General features: G+C 35.6%; 1 protein-coding gene across 2 annotated transcripts in view; it reads left to right on the top strand.

Moving 5' to 3' along the window:
- LOC120353824 overlaps nt 1-23,005 on the top strand; it is a 555,685-nt gene that overhangs the window by 483,233 nt on the left and 49,447 nt on the right. The window contains exon 3 of one of the 2 annotated variants that reach the window (XM_039438898.1): nt 11,426-11,539. The exons of the other annotated variant lie outside the window; for it this stretch is intronic. Within the exon in view, the coding sequence (XP_039294832.1) occupies nt 11,426-11,472 (47 nt within the window). The 3' untranslated portion in view covers nt 11,473-11,539. Of the gene's footprint in view, nt 1-11,425; nt 11,540-23,005 lie in introns of those variants that run through there. 2 annotated transcript variants of the gene reach the window in all.

The following is a 23,005-nucleotide window of genomic DNA, read 5'->3' as shown; positions in this document are numbered from 1 at the left end:
GATACATGTGCTCTTTAAGGGAAAGAAAGATAGAAAGAGAGAGAGAGAGAGAGAGAGAGAGAGAGAGAGCGAGTGAGTAAGTGAGTAAGAGGGGTCAGGAAAACAGCACCTATCCCAAAAGTAGTAAGGCGAGTCAATAGTCCGGCCAGTTTTCTCTATTCAGAGCAGATAAGATCCAGCACACATGACTGGACCCCAACACGACAAATCTGAGTGGACGTCTCTTCCCCTTCTTCCACCTCCAGACACGAACCTTTCAATCCCCCTTTCCCTCCCGCTACTCCTTGTTTTCCGCCCTTTGCACCTCTATCTTTTCATCTTTGTCGTTTCTCAATATCTTTGATTCCTTCGATTTCTACTGCTTTTCTATCTTCTCCTTCTTTTCTTATTGAATTTGCTCTTCACGATAGTAATTTTCCTGAAAAATTCACATTGATTTGCCTACAACTTTCCATCTTTTTCATTTCTTGATTCCTTCGATTTCTACAGCTTTTTATTTTATCCCTCTTAACTAATAGAATTTGCTCTCCACGATGGCTCTTCTAGTGAGAAATTCACTTTAATTTGCCTACATATTTTTCATCTTTTTCATTTCTTGATTCCTTCGATTTCTACAGGTTTTTATTTTATCCCTCTTAACTAATAGAATTTGCTCTCCACGATGGCTCTTTTAGTGAGAAATTCAATTTAATTTGCCTACATATTTTTCATCTTTTCCATTCCTTAATTTCTTTGATTCCTTCGGTTTCAACTGCTTCTATGAATTAATGTATTTGTCCAGCATCACTATCTAATACTCTCTCACTCACTCTCTCTCTCTCTCTCTCTTTTTTTTTTTTTTTTTTTTTTTTTGGTAGAGAGTTAGTGGGGTGGATATTCTTAATAGGCCTATCCTTTCCGAAGAATGGACATTGATATGTCCAAAGCTCCGCCAATTTATGTAGATGCATAACAATATAATTATCTATAGTTATTATATTACAAATTACTTTTCATATCATATACAGTTCAATAAATATTTTCTTAGTCTATATTATGTAAATTCATCTATAATTTTGCTGTATTGTAAGCTATTGTATATAAGTGTATAAGCCAGTATATATGTAATCTACATAAATAAAGTACTCAATCAATCAATCTCTATTTCTATTGTGGAATTATTTGTTATCATGAATTACTGTATTAGCTAGCGCGTCTCATATTGATATTCCAAATGAATCAATACATCTAATCTCATCTTCCTTTACCACTTACCTCTGCAGCACCTCAATTCAATACTATCTCTTTCTATTGTGGAATTAATTGGCTGGTTAGCAATATTGCCGGTTATTATGAATTAATTACGATGAGCTAGCATGTATTGTTACTGAAATAAAGACATTCAATCCGGACTTCCTTCATCATCACCACTGCCTCTCTCATTATTCTCTGTTAACCTAGCGCCGCAGTGCAGGATGGTTTCTCAGAGCTTGGCGTTGTTGTCATTTGAGATGGGTGTCTGGCTTGGAAGTGTTTCGGCCGCATTGCAGGATGACTGTTAACGGTTGCTGGAAGATCAACAGTTGGGTCTTTTTCGGTATTTTTCGTGATAGAGAATTTCTGATTGCAGATTCGTTCTCAGCGACCCCAAGTTTAGCCTGAAGGCTCAGAATGTCAACAATGTTTTAAATAATTGAAAATCAAAAGTCATTAATATGGTAATACGTTTCTGGAAATGTTTTACTGGTGACTGGAGTTATTATTGATTATAGGTGGCACAAAAATCAAAATAATCGTGAGAAAGAAAACTGCTGATAAACGCGAATAAGACCGTCACTCCATTGTTCTATTGTCTCGGCTGCTTGGCTGAGCCTGGCTGGAGGGATCAAATAACCGACTGGATTGATCTTTCGTCTGTCCGCTAGGCGGAACTATGCCGACCATTGCTGGGTGGAAGATATTACACGAACCTTTCAATCCCCCTTTCCCTCCCGCTACTCCTGTTTTCCGCCCTTTGCACCTCTATCTTTTCATCTTTGTCGTTTCTCAATATCTTTGATTCCTTCGATTTCTACTGCTTTTCTATCTTCTCCTTCTTTTCTTATTGAATTTGCTCTTCACGATAGTAATTTTCCTGAAAATTCACATTGATTTGCCTACAACTTTCCATCTTTTTCATTTCTTGATTCCTTCGATTTCTACAGCTTTTTATTTTATCCCTCTTAACTAATAGAATTTGCTCTCCACGATGGCTCTTTTAGTGAGAAATTCAATTTAATTTGCCTACATATTTTTCATCTTTTTCATTTCTTGATTCCTTCGATTTCTACAGGTTTTTATTTTATCCTCTTAACTAATAGAATTTGCTCTCCACGATGGCTCTTTTAGTGAGAAATTCAATTTAATTTGCCTACATATTTTTCATCTTTTCCATTCCTTAATTTCTTTGATTCCTTCGGTTTCAACTGCTTCTATGAATTAATGTATTTGTCCAGCATCACTATCTAATACTCTCTCACTCACTCTCTCTCTCTCTCTCTTTTTTTTTTTTTTTTTTTTTTTTGGTAGAGAGTTAGTGGGGTGGATATTCTTAATAGGCCTATCCTTTCCGAAGAATGGACATTGATATGTCCAAGCTCCGCCAATTTATGTAGATGCATAACAATATAATTATCTATAGTTATTATATTACAAATTACTTTTCATATCATATACAGTTCAATAAATATTTTCTTAGTCTATATTATGTAAATTCATCTATAATTTTGCTGTATTGTAAGCTATTGTATATAAGTGTATAAGCCAGTATATATTGTAATCTACATAAATAAAGTACTCAATCAATCAATCTCTATTTCTATTGTGGAATTATTTGTTATCATGAATTACTGTATTAGCTAGCGCGTCTCATATTGATATTCCAAATGAATCAATACATCTAATCTCATCTTCCTTTACCACTTACCTCTGCCAGCACCTCAATTCAATACTATCTCTTTCTATTGTGGAATTAATTGGCTGGTTAGCAATATTGCCGGTTATTATGAATTAATTACGATGAGCTAGCATGTATTGTTACTGAAATAAAGACATTCAATCCGGACTTCCTTCATCATCACCACTGCCTCTCTCATTATTCTCTGTTAACCTAGCGCCGCAGTGCAGGATGGTTCTCAGAGCTTGGCGTTGTTGTCATTTGAGATGGGTGTCTGGCTTGGAAGTGTTTCGGCCGCATTGCAGGATGACTGTTAACGGTTGCTGGAAGATCAACAGTTGGGTCTTTTTCGGTATTTTTCGTGATAGAGAATTTCTGATTGCAGATTCGTTCTCAGCGACCCCAAGTTTAGCCTGAAGGCTCAGAATGTCAACAATGTTTTAAATAATTGAAAATCAAAAGTCATTAATATGGTAATACGTTTCTGGAAATGTTTTACTGGTGACTGGAGTTATTATTGATTATAGGTGGCACAAAAATCAAAATAATCGTGAGAAAGAAAACTGCTGATAAACGCGAATAAGACCGTCACTCCATTGTTCTATTGTCTCGGCTGCTTGGCTGAGCCTGGCTGGAGGGATCAAATAACCGACTGGATTGATCTTTCGTCTGTCCGCTAGGCGGAACTATGCCGACCATTGCTGGGTGGAAGATATTACTGCGGCCGCTCGCATTCCACCAACGCTGCTATTATTTGCTGTCTCAGCGCCTAGTCCGAGTCAGACAAGCATCCAGCCTGCACTGCGGAGCTAGGTTTAGTAATTGCTAATCACTGTATTCCCCAGCATGTATTCAAACCAAAATATCATGATATCCAATCCAATCTTCCTTTTTACCATCACCATTGTCTCTTCTACCCTCGGTTTCCTCTCTCTCTCTCTCTCTCTTTTTCCCTAGTGTTACCAAAATATCATGATATCCAATCCAATCTTCCTTTTTATCATCACCATTGCCTCTCTCTTTACCCTCGGTTTTCTCTCTCTCTCTCCCTCTTTTTCCCCTAGTGTTACCAAAATATCATATCCAATCCAATCTTCCTTTTTACCATCACCATTGTCTCTCTCTTTACCCTCGGTTTTCTATGTCTCTCTTTTTCTCTAGTGTTACCAAAATATCATGATATCCAATCCGATCTTCCTTTTTACCGTCACCATTGTCTCTCTCTTTACCCTCGGTTTTCTCTCTCTCTCTCTCTTTTTCCCTAGTGTTACCAAAATATATCCAATCCAATCTTCCTTTTTACCATCACCATTGTCTCTCTCTTTACCCTCGGTTTTCTCTCTCTCTCTTTTTCCCTAGTGTTACCAAAATATCATGATATCCAATCCAATCTTCCTTTTTATCATCATCATTGTCTCTCTCTTTACCCTCGGTTTTCTCTCTATCTTTTTCCCTAGTGTTACCTCACTCTCCAGTTTCCAGTCTCGTCCATTTTTCTTGGGGAGATGGATGACCATGTGAACGACCTAAGGCCCTAAAGGAAAAGGTGCAGCATCCTTTGAGACCCTAGCACACTCTGTCTCTCTTTGAAATTGGAGAGAAGGGGTCTTACCTCGTTTGACTATCTTATTCACTTGCAAAAACTCTCTCAAAGGGTAGAGTGTGTAAGAGGTGGGAGAGGGATAAGAGAAAAGAATATCAGAGCTGGGGAGATGAGGTAGAAGAGGAGAAAGAAAGAAAGGAAAATATCGGTGTGTGAGGATGAGAAGGAGGCGAAGAGAGGAGAATATCGATTGATTGATTGAGTACTTTATTTATGTAGATTACAATATATACTGGCTATATACCGGGGAGAGGTTGTGAGAACAATCAAGTAGGTACGAATTTATTATGATTTGGAATGTGAGAGAGCCAGAAAAGAGATTGATTGATTGATTGATTGAGTACTTCATTTATGTAGATTACAATATATACTGGCTTATACACTCATATACAATAGCTTACAATACAGCAAAATTATATATGAATTTACATAATATGGACTAAGAAAATAATTATTGAACTGTATATGATACGAAAAAATATATGGAGTAGGTAGCATACTCTAATCAAATTAAAAAAGAAATGGATCTTGAATAAAATCATATTGTTGGTAAAGTCAACAAATCAGATAACCCGTAGGTAACCCGTGCTCCGCAAGGGTCCAATTTGAAACTTGACAAACGAAAACTAGACGTACTGAAATCTTGAAGAATTCAAAATATAATCTAAGATTATTATCAAGACATCAGAGCCTAATAGAATAGGCGATAAACTGAGAGAGGAAAGAGTAAGTAGGATAGTCTGAGAGAAGGTGCGAGAGAATGTGAGATAATTATAAGGACATTAAGAGGTTGAGAAACCAAATAGAATAGACGATAAACTGAGGCTCAAAGTAGGGAAATTAGTTAGACAATCCAGTCTGTGTTGGTCCTAAGCCGGTATCCTTAATCCAGTTAACGTGCTTAACAATATAGTTGAGAACACATCGTTAATACTGAATACGTTGTCAACGTTATGTAGTTGAATCGGTATTCATAATGGAGAGATAACACAGGCGTTATTCAAGGAATTCAACGTTGAATTAATGACGTAACGTTTATGTTGATGTGGATGCTTAATACGGTGAAGTTGAGAAGATCCAGTTGATTTTCCGTGAAGGATAACGATCATCTGCCATGATCCGGGATATACTTCTAGCGTTGAATCAGCTAGATGACGTTGTCATTTATCGCTGAACACATTTACGTTGATGTAACTAGTTGATGCTGATAGGAGACTCGTACTTCATAGGTGTTTGCCAGGATCCAAGATACACTTCTACCTCTGAATCAACCAGAGAACGTTCACGTTTACCGCTAAACATGTTGACGTTGACGAAACCAGTTGACGTTGACAGGAAACACGTTTACTGCGTGCGCTTGACATAACCGGAAGTCCAAACTGAACGCATTCAAAGTGCCGGAAACGCTGAGCTGGCAAAATTCAAGTCGCTTGCTGGTTGGTTGGGTTTAGTAGCTGTAGTGAGGTCCACGTTATAATGACAGTGAAGAAAGTAAGGAGAACAGAGTTGCCGATTCTCTGCCTTGCCAATCCTAGAGGATAGCTGATACCAGTCAGTATATCTTATAAATGTAATAACAACTGTTCAGTCTTATTTAAAATAATCAATTTTGTTGAAGATATATTCTTCAATGACTATAATAATATATTTTCATAATTGAGATTAGATATTTTTGGGAATTAATCAAATCTCTACATTGTTGAAAAACGATCTGGTAATGTCGCGGAGCTGGAGAAGGATAGCACCATCTGCTTTGTCTGCAGATAGACAAGGATGTCAATACCATTGTTTTTTTTGTTTTTTTTTTATAAAAAAGTTCATTAGTCTAATAGTTGAAGTCTAATAGTTTATCAGAGATTGACAATGGTGTAATAACCGAAACCGGTCTTTCTAATTTCAATAAATCAGTGGTTTTTTGACAATATCTTAGTCTTTTTCATTCAATACCATTGTTGATCAAATACTGCCATTATAACGTGGACCTCACTATAGGAAGATGGTACATAGATGATGCAAATATGATATAAATGATAAGAGGTTGAGAAACCAAATAGAATAGACGATAAACTGAGGCTCAAAGTAGGGAAATTAGTTAGACAATCCAGTCTGTGTTGGTCCTAAGCCGGTATCCTTAATCCAGTTAACGTGCTTAACAATATAGTTGAGAACACATCGTTAATACTGAATACGTTGTCAACGTTATGTAGTTGAATGGTTATTGATAATGGAGAGATAACACAGCTGGTGGTATTCAAGGAATTCAACGTTGAATTAATGACGTAACGTTTATGTTGATGTGGATGCTTAATACGGTGAAGTTGAGAAGATCCAGTTGATTTTCCGTGAAGGATAACGATCATCTGCCATGATCCGGGATATACTTCTAGCGTTGAATCAGCTAGATGACGTTGTCATTTATCGCTGAACACATTACGTTGATGTAACTAGTTGATGTTGATAGGAGAATTGTACTTCATAGGTGTTTGCCAGGATCCAAGATACACTTCTACCTCTGAATCAACCAGAGAACGTTCACGTTTACCGCTAACATGTTGACGTTGACGAAACCAGTTGACGTTGACAGGAAACACGTTTACTGCGTGCGCTTGACATAACCGGAAGTCCAAACTGAACGCATTCAAAGTGCCGGAAACGCTGAGCTGACAAAATTCAAGTCGCTTGCTGGTTGGTTGGGTTTAGTAGCTGTAGTGAGGTTTACGTTATAATGACAGTGAAGAAAGTAAGGAGAACAGAGTTGCCGATTCTCTGCCTTGCCATCCTAGAGGATAGCTGATACCAGTCAGTATATCTTATAAATGTAATAACAACTGTTCAGTCTTATTAAAATAATCAATTTTGTTGAAGATATATTCTTCAATGACTAGATAATATATTTTCATAATTGAGATTAGATATTTTTGGGAATTAATCAAATCTCTACATTGTTGAAAAACGATCTGGTAATGTCGCGGAGCTGGAGAAGGATAGCACCATCTGCTTTGTCTGCAGATAGACAAGGATGTCAATACCATTGTTTTTTTTGTTTTTTTTTTATAAAAAAGTTCATTAGTCTAATAGTTAAAGTCTAATAGTCTATCAGAGATTGACAATGGTGTAATAACCGAAACCGGTCTTTCTAATTTCAATAAATCAGTGGTTTTTCGACAATATCTTAGTCTTTTTCATTCAATACCATTGTTGATCAAATACTGCCATTATAACGTGGACCTCATCATAGGAAGATGATACATAGATGATGCAAATATGATATAAATTATACGAAGTTGAGACAAGGATGATAGACAAGGATAGCAATACTGATGTTGATCGAATACTGCCATTATAACGTGGACCTCACCAAAGAGTGCTCTGGGCCCAAGGGGTGGTTGATAATAATAATAATAATAATAATAATAATAATTATGATAATAATAATTATCGAGTGACCTGGCTGGCTCAGGTCTGGTGTCAGAGTTTTCAGGTCGCAACTGATCAAATTAGATCAAATTTCCAGGTCGCATCTTGGGGTGGTTGAATTAGTTGCTGTAACAATGGAATATATTGGAGGTTTGAAAATACGTCTTTCATGATACACCGAGACCTTATTTCGGTCAAATATATTGTTGAATAAATAATTTGTGGAATTATTTTTGTGGAGGCTGTTATTAAAGGATGTATGTGTGGTTTAAGAGAGTGATGAGGAAGAAAGGATGAGGTGGAAAGGAGGTGAGAGGAGGAACTAGTGGAGGAGGAGAATGAGGAGTGGTAGGAGAAGAAAGAGGAATAGAAGAAGGAGAGGAGCTACTGGAAGAAGGTGGAGTTAATGGAAGAGGAGGAGAAGAAGGAGCTACTGGAAGAGGAAGAGAAGCAGGAGTTAGTGACAGAGAGGGAGAAGGAAAAAGGAAGAAAACTAGGAAACAGCTTTCCACAAGAGGCAGTAGCTAAAATGGAGCATTTACGTCTCCAAACCAAGCACTCGTATATTTGTGTATTCGCGCCGTTGAATTTATTGAAGAGTTGACAAGCTGTGCTAGAAATGTTGCTGACAGCGCATCTATCAAATTCCCCCTCCTCCACCTCCCAACCCCTCACATACACACTCTAATGGCTGCCTCGGCAGAACACATTCGCAAATGCACTTTTCTCTGTACCTGGCATTTCGGTTAAATAAATGTATAGCGGGGAACATGTGTTTGAATAGAAGGGAACATTGCTGCTAAATCTTGGTGGAAATATCTGAGAACTTCGAGGTTTTGGCTGGGACTTGAAGATTAATTTCTGTGGTAGCTCTTTGTGTCAATCCATAGAGAATATAGGAGAGTGAATAACCTCATATTGAGGAGAAAGTAACTAATCAAATCGATGTTAAATAAATAATGAGAACTGAAAAATGAATGATCAAATGATTATTTATTGTTAAATTCAGTAAGTACATCATCAAAATGATAGAGAGATAAAAAATAAGGTAACCTTGTGCTATTCCTCTCCCAAATTAAGATAAGGATACACCTAGTCCGAATTAAGTTGAGTCTCGTAGTTGTTCACTTCACAAAGTTTTCAGTCCTCAATTGATTTAACAAAGTAGATTTTTAAATTAAGATGCTTCAAAACCAAACATAGAAATTCATTCACTAAGTACATTATCAAAATGATAAGAAGTGAAAAAATAAGGCAACCTTGCGCTATTCCTCTCCCAAATTTAGATAACGTTACACATAGTCCGAAATAGGTTAAGTCTTGTAGCTGTTCACTTCACAAAACTTTCAGTCCTCAAGTATTTTCAGAAAGTAGATTTTTAAATTAAGATGCTTCAAAACAAACATAGAAGAAATATTCCACATTATTATCACTAAAATAGGAAATAATCACATGAAGAAATAATTTTGAAGGACCAGGAAAAAAAGGAATGAATGTTTTCAATAATCGCTCAAATAACAAAATTTGATAATTGATCAATTGATAATGAGAGGGCTCATTTACTGTAGTATAATAATTTTACTATCAATAAATTGAATTACACACTTATTGGTAATTTTATCCTTGTGAATAGTATGTGATTGTATGTATGGATTCGAAGAAAGAACAATCAATTCAAATTCAATTAAATAAGAGTACTCTGCTAACTTTTTGTAAAATCTACTTTGAAAATTCATCTCGTGTTCAGGGGGCAATCAAGGGAGTTTATCCTTGTTATCATTACTATTAGTATTCTTTCATTGTATTGTTATCTGAATTATATATTATTGTAGGAACAATATGTAAATAATTATTTAAAATTGAATAATAAAATTAATTATAATTTATTGATGAAAAGAATAAAATTATACAGATGATTATTCAGCAATATCAGACCTTGATTACATAACTATTTATGTAATAACAATACATCATCAAGTTGTTAATAACTTCCTATATAAATTAACCTATACCATAACATATAAACTTCAATAGACGATTTTGTTGGAAAGTTTTTCTGAATATTGAACTTTGAAACAGTCGTATGTTGCTAAAATATAAACAATATAATATAATAATATCATTTATTCCAAATACAATATGTCACCCCTATATTAATCCTAGCAGAGTTTATTGAAAGAGAGGGCCGATTGTGCCCTAACTTCTCTCACCAGGAGAAAAAGGCAGTCTCTCTATCCTATTCTATTCCAATTCATCTATATTTTCTCCTTTAGTCCCTTTCTTTTTATTTTTTTCACCCAACTTTTTACCTGGTTTGTATGGTCCTCAAATATCTTATTTATTTCAACTTATTTCTCGACTCCACCTTCCCCTCTTCTCCTTCAAAAAAGTTCACATATACCACTCGACATGATACTTTTTCTCTTTCTACTCCTCAATATCCTTCATCATTTCTCCAACTTTAACTGATTCTCCTTCTCAGTCATTTCTAATGTCAGCTTTCCTTCTCATCAATCAAAGTCCTGAAAACTCCAGAGGCAAGTCAGTTCTTATTCAAGGTCTAATCGGTTCTCTTTTTTCTCTCTCACTCTCGCGCTTTTTCTTCCTCTTTCATATAATCTCTCTATTTAGCCTACTCATTCTCTCTCTCTTTCGTTTCAATTTCTTCCCACCCTCCGCCACCATTTTCTTCTTTCTCTTCTACCGCCTCTCTCATCTTTACTCTATTTTTCTATCATTCTTTCCTTCTCGGCTTCTCTGTCTCTCTTGTTTCAATTCCATTTCACCTCCTTTCGCCACCATTTTCGTCTCTCTCTTCTGTCTCCTCTTTCATCTGTCCCTACTTCTCGTTTCACATCAATTATCCCAGTACAAAGTATATAATTCAATCCTCTCCCATTTTTCTTTCTCTCAAGTTTCTCTAGGTATCTTTCTCCCTCATATTCTTCTCACAAGTTTCCTCTTCTTCTCCCTCCCTTTCCTGGTTCCAACACATTCTAAATCATAATATCAAACCCACTTGTTTGTTCTCACAACCTCTCCTCTTTCTCTCTCTCTCTCTCTCTCTTTCTCTTTCTCTTTTCTAGTTCTCATACATTCCAAATCATAATTTCAAACCTACTTGCTTGTTCACACAACCTCTCCTATTTCCTCACTCTCTCTCTCTTTTTTCTGGTTCCCTCACATTTCAATTCATAATTCCAGACCTTGCTTGTTGGTGAGACAAGACAGATTAGCTCAGCTGTAACCAACTGAGACTGCAGTTCTCCCGTATAAATTTTAGGTGATGAATTTGGATTTGCCAGAATGTTTATGGAGGGAAGATAGACTGTAGTTACATGTGATAAATTTTTGAGGGAGGTTCCTTCATAAAATACCTCATTGGGGCTTCTGTTAATAGAGCATTCTTGTATAATTATTTGTATTTCTTAGATGGTCTAAATTACTATCTTGAATCTCTGTGAGTTAATTTTTGTATTTTCTTTTTCCAGGTAAGAAACTTTCTCATTGGATATCCAGTATCCCATTCATCATTTAAGTGAGTAACGATTCTTGATAATGCTTAGTTATCTTTGTTTTCTTAGTTATCAGTATATCGTATTTCGCCCTATATTTCCAACTACAGTCTACTTTCCATTCTTATCATCAATCTATTCAACAATTATTTTTTTCCTATTTTGACTGCAAATTTAGTTGCACATAATATTGAAGGTAACACATTAATTGAACTTCATTAGAAACACCAAGGACACTGTTTTTTATATTGATTTTATTACTTCAATACGTTTAACTTGATAATAATTATTGATTCATGAGTCAATGAGATGTGCAGAGAACACATATTCATTGTGAACACTTAGTCAATATAATAATGTGAATAACAATATTAAGTAACAATATCATAAGTTACAAACTAATTATGATCACTCAACTAAATGATCGAGTTAAGAAGTTGAAATCCTACAGAAGGTGGAATATCAATGATTGGAAAAATGAAGCAATAAATAACTTCCAATAAACTCAATCAATATTGTATGACTTCCAAATTACAACCGGACTTCCATATAAGTGATACTTCCAACAACAAAAAATTTAATTGCCAATAATAACTCTATTCACTACTTGGTACTCGATCAACCTTCCTGTCACATATTCCCTATTTTTTCTCTTCTTCTTCTCTTCATCTCTGCTCTCTTTCATATTCGTTCTCCTCAACTCAAAATCGTTGGTATCCGTTAAAACCCAAATTCGAATATTAGCAAAAATATCCGTTGAATACACGTTCATTCAATAATGCATGAAAGTTTCAACCATCGTTCAGCTTGGTTTTGTCAAATTTTTGTTGTTGGTGCATACTCTTTTCTCTCTCTCACTCGCTTACTCATATCTATGCTCTCACCAACTTAAATTTTCTCCCTTACTCTATCCCTTGCTATACCATATATCGCTCTCACACTCATGCACTCTCTATCTCTTACTATATCATATATCGCTCTCACACTCATGCACTCTCTAACTCTCTGTCTTTCTCTCACAAACTCACATTTATGCTTTTTCAAACTTGAATTCTCTTCCGTTCCCAAAAACTTCTCTAACTCTTGCCAAATCATGTTTCTCTCTCACACTCATGTACTCTCTCCAACTCACTTTCACACTCGCTCTCACTCACTTACTTATATCTATGCTCTCACCAACTTGAGTTACCTCCCTTTCTCTATCGCTTGCTATACCATATCTCTCTCTCACTTTTGGTAGAGAGTTAGTGGGGAGGATATTTTCAATATTCTTTCCAAAGAATGGACATTGATATGTCCAAAGCTACGCCAATTTATGTAGATGCATAACAATATAATTATCTATAGTTATTATATTACAAATTGCTTTTTCATACCATATACAGTTCAATAATTATTATTTTCGTAGTCTATATTATGTAAATTCATATATAATTTTGCTGTATTGTAAGCTATTGTATATACGTGTATAAGCCAGTACATATTGTAATCTACATAAAGTACTCAATCAATCAATCTCATACTCATGTACTCTCTAACTCTCTAACTTTCTCTCTCTCACTCACATCAATGCTCTTTCCAACATGAATTCTCTCCCTTTCTCAATATGTTTTCTATCTTTTGCTAAATCATATATCTCTCCCACACTCATATTCTTTTTCCAACTCGCTTTCTCTCTCTCTCACTCACTCACTCTCTCCCTTCCACTCACTCAGTCACTCACTCACTCACTCACTCACCAACTCATATTCATGCTCTTTCTAACATGAATTTTCTCCCTTTCTCTATCTCTTTTTTCTCTTACTATATTATCTCTCTCATTCATGTACTCTCTCTCTCTCTCTTTCTCTCTTTCTCTCTCACTAGGACTTTATCTCATTGCTCCTGCATCTCACAATGAAATAAAAAATAGGTTTGTTTGTCATCTATGTGAAATTTTAGTTAAGCATGTACCGTGTACCGTAGAATAAAACGTGAAATAATAATCAACACGGTTTTATTCAATGTTTGAAATACTCTCGGCTGTTGCCTCCCGTTCCAACAATTTAATTAAATAATTATTACCGTTTCTGGTTGACAATTTCTCATTCTATTTGATTGTTCTTCCTTTCATTCTTCCTCTCTATTTTTATCATTCCCTGTTTTGAAATTGTGTGTCGTTTTTTCGAATAACTGACGGAAAGTTGTCAATTTCATAACGCGGGGAAATCGTGTTTTCGGCGTCAGTTGTTGACGGTTTTTGGGAAATTGTGAAATTTAATTTCGCGATTCGTTGGTAGATGTGTGCTAACTATGCGAAATGATTTTTGTTTGTGAAATTCTCTAAAATGACGGGGAGTTGATATCTGGATCTTTAATCCAGAGTTTCCTGTTGATTTTATTTATTTTCAAATTCATTTTAATATACACAATTCAAAAAGAATGATTTGAAAATCTTCAGGTAAAACTCTCAGTGAAGTTTATTTTCAAGATCAGTAAAGAAACAGTACTTAGATTATCATTTGGATATCATATAACATCGTAAATATAATGGGAATTCTTCTATTGGATGAAAACGACTTTATATTGTCAAAACCACTAATTTATCAAAAAAAAATTGAGATACTAGTTTCTGTTCGTTTTACAATTATATCCATAAGTGAACTGAAATATCCCTCAAATATCCCTAGTGAATATCCCTAGTGAACTGAAATATCCCTAAATATCCCTAGTGAACTGAAATATCCCTCAAATATCCCTAGTGAATATCCCTAGTGAACTGAAAGGTTGAACATTGAGCAGCAAACTATATACGAGTAGTATGGGTGAAGCCCTACGATTGGCCATTACCTGTTGACCAATGGAGGCTGAACTCGAACGCTATTGGCCGAACTACTAGACACGCCCCAGTATTTATTTTCTAGACTAGTGTCAAGTCGCTCGGCCAATTACAGTCGAGCTCAAACTTCATTGGTCAACAGGTGATGGCCAATCGTAATTTATCCACTCTATATATTTTCTGCTTAATGTTCAAAGTTTCATTTTGATAGTGATTGATAATAAATTGTGTTGCAAACGGATATAGTATCTAGAATTGGTTGAATGAGTGTTTCTACCATTATCAGTATACAATAACAGTACAAATTCATACTTTGAAAGACTGTATCGATCTAATCCTGTCTTGCATATATGTTCGGTTTGCTATGAAACAATTTTTTTCATATCCTTCATTATTCAATTCATTCACCCTCTTTTGAAACCTATACTTTTGGACTGTGTTAAATAAATTGGAATAGAAACAATATTTTGACATTGAGCTTGTTGATCCTTTCGGCAAGTGATTCTCCTTATTTTGATTTATGAAGAAATAAATCAATCGATTAAAAAATAATTTAATCATCAACTCTGATGGAAAACACTAATTATTTCTCTCTTGTGCTTGTGTTACACATTAGCTACGCACAAATCGAAAGTTATCTCATTATGAAGCTCTCCAGTACCCTCTTGAGTATTGCAGCACAATATCAGACCTGATACCCTCTCTCTCTCACTTACAATATTAGACATGATCTCCATCTTTCTCCCACTTACAATATCAGACCTTATCCTCTCTCTTTCTTCCTACAATATTATACCTTATTCCTCTCACACTTACAATATTAGACCTGATAATCTCTCTCTCACTCACAATATCAGACTTGCTCTCTCTCCCTCTATCTCTCATTTACAACAAAAGACTTGATCCCCCCACTCTCTCTCACTCTCTCACAATATCAGACAAGATCTCCTTCTCTCTCTCTCTCTCTCTCACGCCTCTTGTTGGAATAGACCACTTCTGATATTACAATCCAACCAAGCGGCTCGTCTAACGACTCTATCGTCTGTAGTAGCAAATTTTCCAAAACTCCAAAGTTAACTCCTTCTAAACCTTCCCCCCTCCCCCACAACTTACCCTACAAACTATTGCAAGAAACTGATCTTGTGCTACGTGTGTTTCCCCCTCCTTCATCCCAAAACCCCTCTCCACCCACCAAAGTATCTCCTTCAAGTCTCCCAGGCCCTCTTCCACCCCTCTTCATCGTCCTTAGAGTACCCCCTTCAATTTCCCCACTTCGAGCCCAATATTAGACCTGATGCACTCTCTCTCTCTCTCTCTCTCTCTCTCTCTTCTCTCTCTCTCTTTGGTAGAGAGTTAGTGGGGAGGATATTTTTAATATTCTTTCCGAAGAATGGACATTGATATGTCCAAAGCTCCGCCAATTTATGTAGATGCATAACAATATAATTATTATCTATAATTATTATATTACAATTGCTTTTTCATATCATATACAGTTCAATAATTATTTTCTTAGTCTATATTATGTAAATTCATCTATAATTTTGCTGAATTGTAAGCTATTGTATATAAGTGTATAAGACAGTATATATTGTAATCTACATGAATAAAGTACATCAGACATGAAATCATCATACAATAAAGTGTATCAGACATGATTCTCTTTCTTCCTCTCATTTGACTCTTCCCCTTCTTCCCCTTCAACCCTGAAGTACCCCCTTCGATTTCCCCACTTTGAGCCCCCCTGAAGATCTGATACTCTCTGTCTCTCTCACTCACAACATCAGATACAATCACCCTCTCTCTTACACACAATATCAGAGCTGTTTCTCTTTCTCCATCTCATTTGACTCTTTCCCCTCAACCCTGGAGTACCCTTTTCGATTTCCCCACTTTGAGCCCCCCTGAAGACCTGATACTCTCTGTCTCTCTCACTCACAACATCAGATACAATCACCCTCTCTCTTACACACAATATCAGACCTGTTTCTCTCCCTTCCTCTCATTCGACTCTTACCCTTCAAAGTTCAAACCCTGAAGTACCCCCTTCGATTTCCTCACTTCGAGCCCCCCTGAAGACCTGATGCTCTCTGTCTCTCTCACTCACAACATCAGATATAATCACCCTCTCTCTTCTACACAATATCAGACCTGATTCTCTTTCTTCCTCTCATTTGACTCTTTCCCTTCAAACCCTGAAGTACCCCCTTCGATTTCCCCACTTTGAGCCCCCCTGAAGACCTGATACTCTCTGTCTCTCTCACTCACAACATCAGATACAATCTCCTTCTCTCTTCCACACAATATCAGACCTGATTCTCTTTCTTCCTCTAATTTGACTCTTTCCTCTCAGTACCCTCTACGAGCCCCCCCCCAGACCTTTATCAACTCCCTTTATCATTCCCTCGCCCTTAAAGTACCTCCTTCAAGCCTCTCTCTTACCCTATAACCCCCTCCCACCACCACAAATTTCAACTTGTGGAAACTTTACAGCTCACGCGTTACATATACTATATATGGATCTAGTTTAATCTGTTCAGTATGGGTGTATGGGAAATGTTGTGTTTGGAATAGGAGGAATTCTGACAGTTCTTAGTGAATCCTAGTGTAAGTACTGTAGTTACACACTCCACTGAGCAATGTCGTATCTCTTGCTGATCTCTCTAGATCCCTTGGTTCTGGTTGGTCTCTCTCTCTCTCTTCTTAATATCTCTCTCTCTCTCTCTTCTTAATATCTTTACTCTTTCTCTCTCACGCTCTCTCTCTATCTATTTATCACTCTCTCTTCATCTATCTATGTCTCTTTCTCTCTTTTTTGAAGGGTTGAGAGGCAGACTGGACCCGGAGTCCCAACTCCGCCCCAATAAAGGCATAATAATCAATCAATCAATGCAGACAGCTGTGCTGGATAATAAGTTCTATTTTTTCGGCTCTAAATTTTGTAAAATAACGTGAAAATGTTTCAAATATCAGTGATTTGAGTGTAATATTTTTGTTTCCTATCCAGCTTCTCAACCTTCAAAATTCAAAATTCTTAGTTTTAGTTGTTTTTGAGTGAAAAGGAATAAATTTCAGAAAAGTGGAATCATAACCTCATTTTGGACTTTATTAAAAATAACTTATAAATTATTATCTAAATTTGGGAGAGGAATAGTACAAGGAGTATCCTTAGTTTTTCTCTCCCATTCAGTGCTTCTTGTGAAAATTGTAATAATAATAATAATCAATTAATCTCTTTTTCTCTCTCTATCGTATACAATTTTGCTGTATTGTAAGCTATTGTATATAAGTGTATAAGCCAGTATATATTGTAATCTACATAAGTAAAGTACTCAATCAATCAATCGTAATATACATGAATAAAGTATTCCAATAAAATATAATCCAATCTCTCTCTCTCTCTCTCCTTCTCTCTTTGTCGTATTCTTTCTAAAACCTTATCTCACTCGTTTTCTATATCTCATTCAATGTTCTCCTAAATTCGTGACCACTCACACTGCATAGTTATGTGAATAAAATACAGTTTTCAATAGTAGTATTATATACAGATTACTCCATATTCGATCTTCTAATCAAATTCGCTCCTCCAAGATGGATTTTACCATCATAATAACTGGTTTTTATTATGCAGTCACTATTCTATAATTCATATTGTCTGGAACCAATGAATGGAGTAGCTAAATGAATTTATAAACTAATGTATAAATAATAATAAATTTAATTTGACTAGTAATAATTCATAATCTCTCTTGATTTATTCAATTTAAATAATTCCCGTTTCACCTTTCCCTTTAGTTCTTATTTTTGTGAATCATTATATCGTATTATTATTCCATTTTTGGTGAAATTCTCCTTTGGATAACCCTTATAATACAAATGAGCTTGTCAAGACTCGAATTTATCATTTCCATACTGGAAGCAAAAAAATACCTCACAATAAAACTCTAGCTTTATCAATGTTATATGATACTATAACAATGGTATTTATAATACTTTTCTTTGTGGCCTTATTTGTTTACAAATAATATTAAAATAAGAAGGATGTGACCTCTCCATGGTATAACTAGAAAAATATAATAGAAATTCTCGACAAAAAATTCTGCGGAGCTCTTACATCATATTTTTCAAATTTTGTAGCAAAAATTCAGTTTTCGCGAAACTACAAGATAATGTTATCTTTTAATGAGACGTGTGACATTTCTATGTTATAACTAGACAAAAAATATGAAAAGTTCCGTTGAATAATGATATGGGGTCTAATTTAGCCTAATATTATATTATGATGAAATTTCAGTGACAAAAAAATTTGAGCCAGTTTTTCAGGAACTGTAAGAGAATTTTTCGTCTACTACAATACATCTTAATGGGACGTGTGATATATCTATCATATAACTAGACAGAAATTATGAAAGTTACGTCGAAAAATATCGTGGAGGTCTAATATGATATTAAATAATACAAATTTAGTTACAAAAAATTCAAGCCAGTTTTTGAGGAACTGTTAGAGAATTTTCCGCCATAATGGGACTTGAACCACTGTTGAGAACTGTGATGGTAGAAAATTCAGCATGATGTGAATTTTATTTTTGAGGGATTTCGTCGGGCAGTTTTAATTTATTTTGCTTACTTTTGTTTCGAATATGTTCGTTTCAGGCGATCCTCATTAGAAAAAAGTTCGCAAAAGGCGCGGCACAAATAAAGAGACAAATCCTCTAGGAAAGTCAACTGAGAAGCTGTCATGCTTTCAGAAGATAAGCCAGAGAGAGAGAGGATGAAGGAGGGGAGTGAAAGGGAGAGGAAAATCCTCTCTGAATAGCATGAATAGGGAAAATAGGGATGTAGGGATTGCAAAGGAAAAGCCAGTACCGGATTTTTCCGGCATTATCCCCGAAGCCGTAGAATAACCAGGGAGGGAAGAGTGAATAAAGCAAAAGAGGAAGAAGAAAAACATTCCTAATGACGTACTTATTATACAAGGACGCCTACCACTATATACCGGTGACGCTTTTCCATTTCCCAGTACTTTGTTCGCTGAATTTCCCGACAGTTTCCACAGCTGTGCGTACTTGGAAAACTCTTGAACCAATTATCCAATGATACCTTGGTAGTGAATGAGATCGTCATTGAAGGACTAAGAATGTTATGATGAATGTAAAGCTGAATGACTGGTTCATAGTGAAAGGATTAATATTATCTGGAGACAAGGTATTCCTACAGTAGTCCTTTGTGTCTACTGAATTCAGAAGACTCTTGTAGATTCTTGACAAGCACAAAATGATTGAGAACTCGGAATGTTTGGTAATTCAATGATATTCATAGAACTGCATTCAATTTGCATCATTAAGATAGATTAAAATCATTTAATAGTTGAAAAACTGTTAAAAACTTGACAAACCGAAAACTTGACGTAATGAAGAATTGAAAATATGCCTATAACCTTCCTTGGTTAATTAAGAATCTTTATGAAAATTTCAAGTTAATCAGTCCAGTAGTTCAGACGTGACGATGCGTCAAACGTAATTTTCCTATCCCGTACGTGTATAAGCCAGTACTTTCCTTTATTATAGAATGGAATATGAAAGTAGAATATCGTCATCTTCTTATTTTATTCCTTCATCTTTACTTCTATCTTCTATCTTATTCTTCCTCCTTCTTGTGTTTGATAAAGACTGACCAAACACATGTCAAAACATTCAGTTGGTTTGACATGTTGGAAAAATTCTAATGCGATTTATTGACCGAGCGAAGTGAGGTCTAAGATACAAGTCGACAGTTTGGCATTTCTCTTAATGTTTGAATGTTTGAATGTTTAAATGTTTATATGTTTTTATGTTGCGCATTTACGGCGAAACGCGGTAATAGATTTTCATGAAATTTGACAGGTATGTTCCTTTTTAAATTGCGTGTCGACGTATATACAAGGTTTTTGGAAATTTTGCATTTCAAGGATAATATAAAAGGAAAAAGGAGCCTCCTTCATACGCCAATTTCACCGTCAAAATCATACTATAGAATTATTCATCATAAATCAGCTGTCTAGTGGGCTATAATACTACCCGTTCAAAAACATCGAACATCTTGAAAATGTATCTTTCCATTAACGTTAGTAGACAGGTAGTTGACTATAATACTACCCGTTCAAAAACATCGAACATCTTGAAAATTGTATCTTTCGATCAACGTTGTAGACAGTTGCAGCCAGACCTGATAACAGCGCTCACACTCACATTCCGGGACGACACGTCACGGTACGATATAGGACAGAAAGCTCTATGTTTATTTAGGATTTTTTCTAGACATTTTCAATAGATAAATTATCTATTAATTTTTGAGAAAACATAACAACAGGTTCACAGAACTACTAGTGATATGAGTAGCCCAATAATATGATATTGAAACTTATCGCACACATACATCCTATCTATATGAATGGATAGAGTTAAATATATAAATGATAACAAATAATAGATGAATAGGCTACATACACATTCATTTTATTCTATGGAATGCTCAATATTAATTATAAATATACGATAAATATAAGAGACAATAACTGAGCATTCTGAAAACTGTACTTTATATCCATTATTTATGAGAGATGTCTAATATTAATCCAGCGTAAAATCATTACAATGAATTTGATAAACGAAAAATATGAGAAACAATAATTGAACATTTTGAGAACTGTACTTGAAACCAAGGTTGAATAATAACGAGAATGAGCGAGGTAGTAAACTCTAACATTTCCAGCGTCATAGGTAATAATACTAAAAGTAATGCGCCAAATTTCTGGAGAACATTGGAAGTTATGAAGCTTTTCAATTTGAATTCATACAACTTTCGTTCTCGGCAACAGACGTAGAAGAGGGAGGAGAAGAAAGTGAGGAGAAGAAGAAGAAGAAGAAGAGAAGAAGAAGAAGAAGAAGAAGAAGAAGAAGAAGAAGAAGAAGAGAAGAAGATGATGAGATACAGGAGCAAGACGCACGAAAAATGTTCTAATTAAAGTGAAAGAAATGGAAAATTCTCGCAGATATTACCGTCATCTGAAAATGGAATAGTGTTGAGAAGATAAGAGTTTGCGGCCAGAGTGATTCACTCTCTACTGTCATCATTTCTAATGTATAACACCAATGCTACAACATACAACAAACACTGACAGTTGAAATTGAATCTTTTCAAAGTGCGACCGTAGAAGGGATGTCAGCATTCCTCATTTGATAATATCAGAGTTTCCCATTAAACCTATGCTGACAGTTTGAAGTGGATGTAAGTGTGGCGAGTAGGTAAGAAGCCTTGAGCCGTGAAATGAAAGTTAGGAGTGGCGCTTCCATTTAGGAGTGGCGCTTCCAGTTAGGAGTGGAGCTTCCAGTTATGACCGTCTCAGACTCTAAAAAGATTAGGATGAAAAAATGGGTGCATATTTTCCAACTAGCGAAATGTGGCGGAGAGTTGCGGAGGTGGAGGACGAGGAAGAGGAATATTAATGATGTGGGAACAAGAAGGAGGAGGAGGAAGTGTATGAGAGGTGGAGGAGGATGAGAAATGTAAGAACAATGAGTAAGAAAAGTATAAAAGGAGGAGAAAAGATGATCAGTGGGAATAAAATCAAATTCATCCACTCGAAATTCGTACAAAATATTTACAAAAGTATAAAACGACAAGTTACAAGTGACCAAGAGAACAACAAATGGGAAAGTGTGAAATTGATCGTGAGAGGGTAGGTAGAAATGAGAGAAAATATACTTTCTAGAATGTGGTGAGATTAAGATCAAATTAGATTAGTAATGAAGATCGAAAGAAGAGAACAAATGAGAAAGTGTGAAATTGATCGTAGAAGTGGGTATGTAGAAATGAGAGAAAATACTTTCTAGAGTGTGGTGACATTCAGATCAAATTAGATTAGTGATGAAGATCGAAAGAAATAGATTACAGAAGAAACAGGAGTAGATTGAGGAACGAAGAAGAAAAGGAGGAAAATGAGAGTTAGGGAATAGGATAGGATAGAAGAGGATAGAAGAAGAGGAAAGGTTGAAAGATTGATTAGGAAGAGAAGAGGGAAGGTTGAGGATTGAAGAGGAAGGAAAGGAGGAGAATGAAAAGAAATAGTAGAGGGAGAGTTGGAAGCGGAAGAAAATGAGAAAAATGAGTTCGAAAGAGGTGACAAAGACTATAAGAAGAGTAGAAGAGAGGAGTTGACGAAGAAATTGAAAAGTTATAAGGAGAAGAGGAAAGAAGGATGAGGAGGAAGAATGAAAAAGGATGAAAAACCTTGAAAACTGGGAAAATTGGAAGATATATTGAAATGGAAATAACGGCAAATAGAAACATGCAGAAAGGATAATGCTGGAGAGAATGACATAGAAGAAGAGGAAGTAGATAAGGAAGGATAAGGAAGTAGAAGAATAAGGAAGAGGACTAGATTAGTAGTAGTACACGAACTTCAAGTTATAAAATTAGTGGAAAGGTTTCTGAAAAAGTAGAAAATGAATAAAGATGGATTATATAGGATAATTGGAATGAGAAAAAATCAAAATCGAAGAAGACGATGAAGAAGAAGAAGAAGAAGAAGAAGAAGAAGAAGAAGAAGAAGAAGAAGAAGAAGAAGAAGAAGAAGAAGAAGAAGAAGAAGAAGGAGAAGAAGAAGAAGAAGAAGAAGAAGAAGAAGAAGAAAAAAAGAAGAAGAATGAATTGGAGAGTCGAAGAAGCAGTAATATAATTTGATGAAATGGAGAAGTGTG

Source organism: Nilaparvata lugens, chromosome 12 (assembly GCF_014356525.2).
Source record: "Nilaparvata lugens isolate BPH chromosome 12, ASM1435652v1, whole genome shotgun sequence".
NCBI lineage: Eukaryota > Metazoa > Arthropoda > Insecta > Hemiptera > Delphacidae > Nilaparvata > Nilaparvata lugens.
The sequence above is the reverse complement of the archived record's forward strand: the minus strand, read 5'-3'. Positions and strand labels throughout refer to the sequence as shown.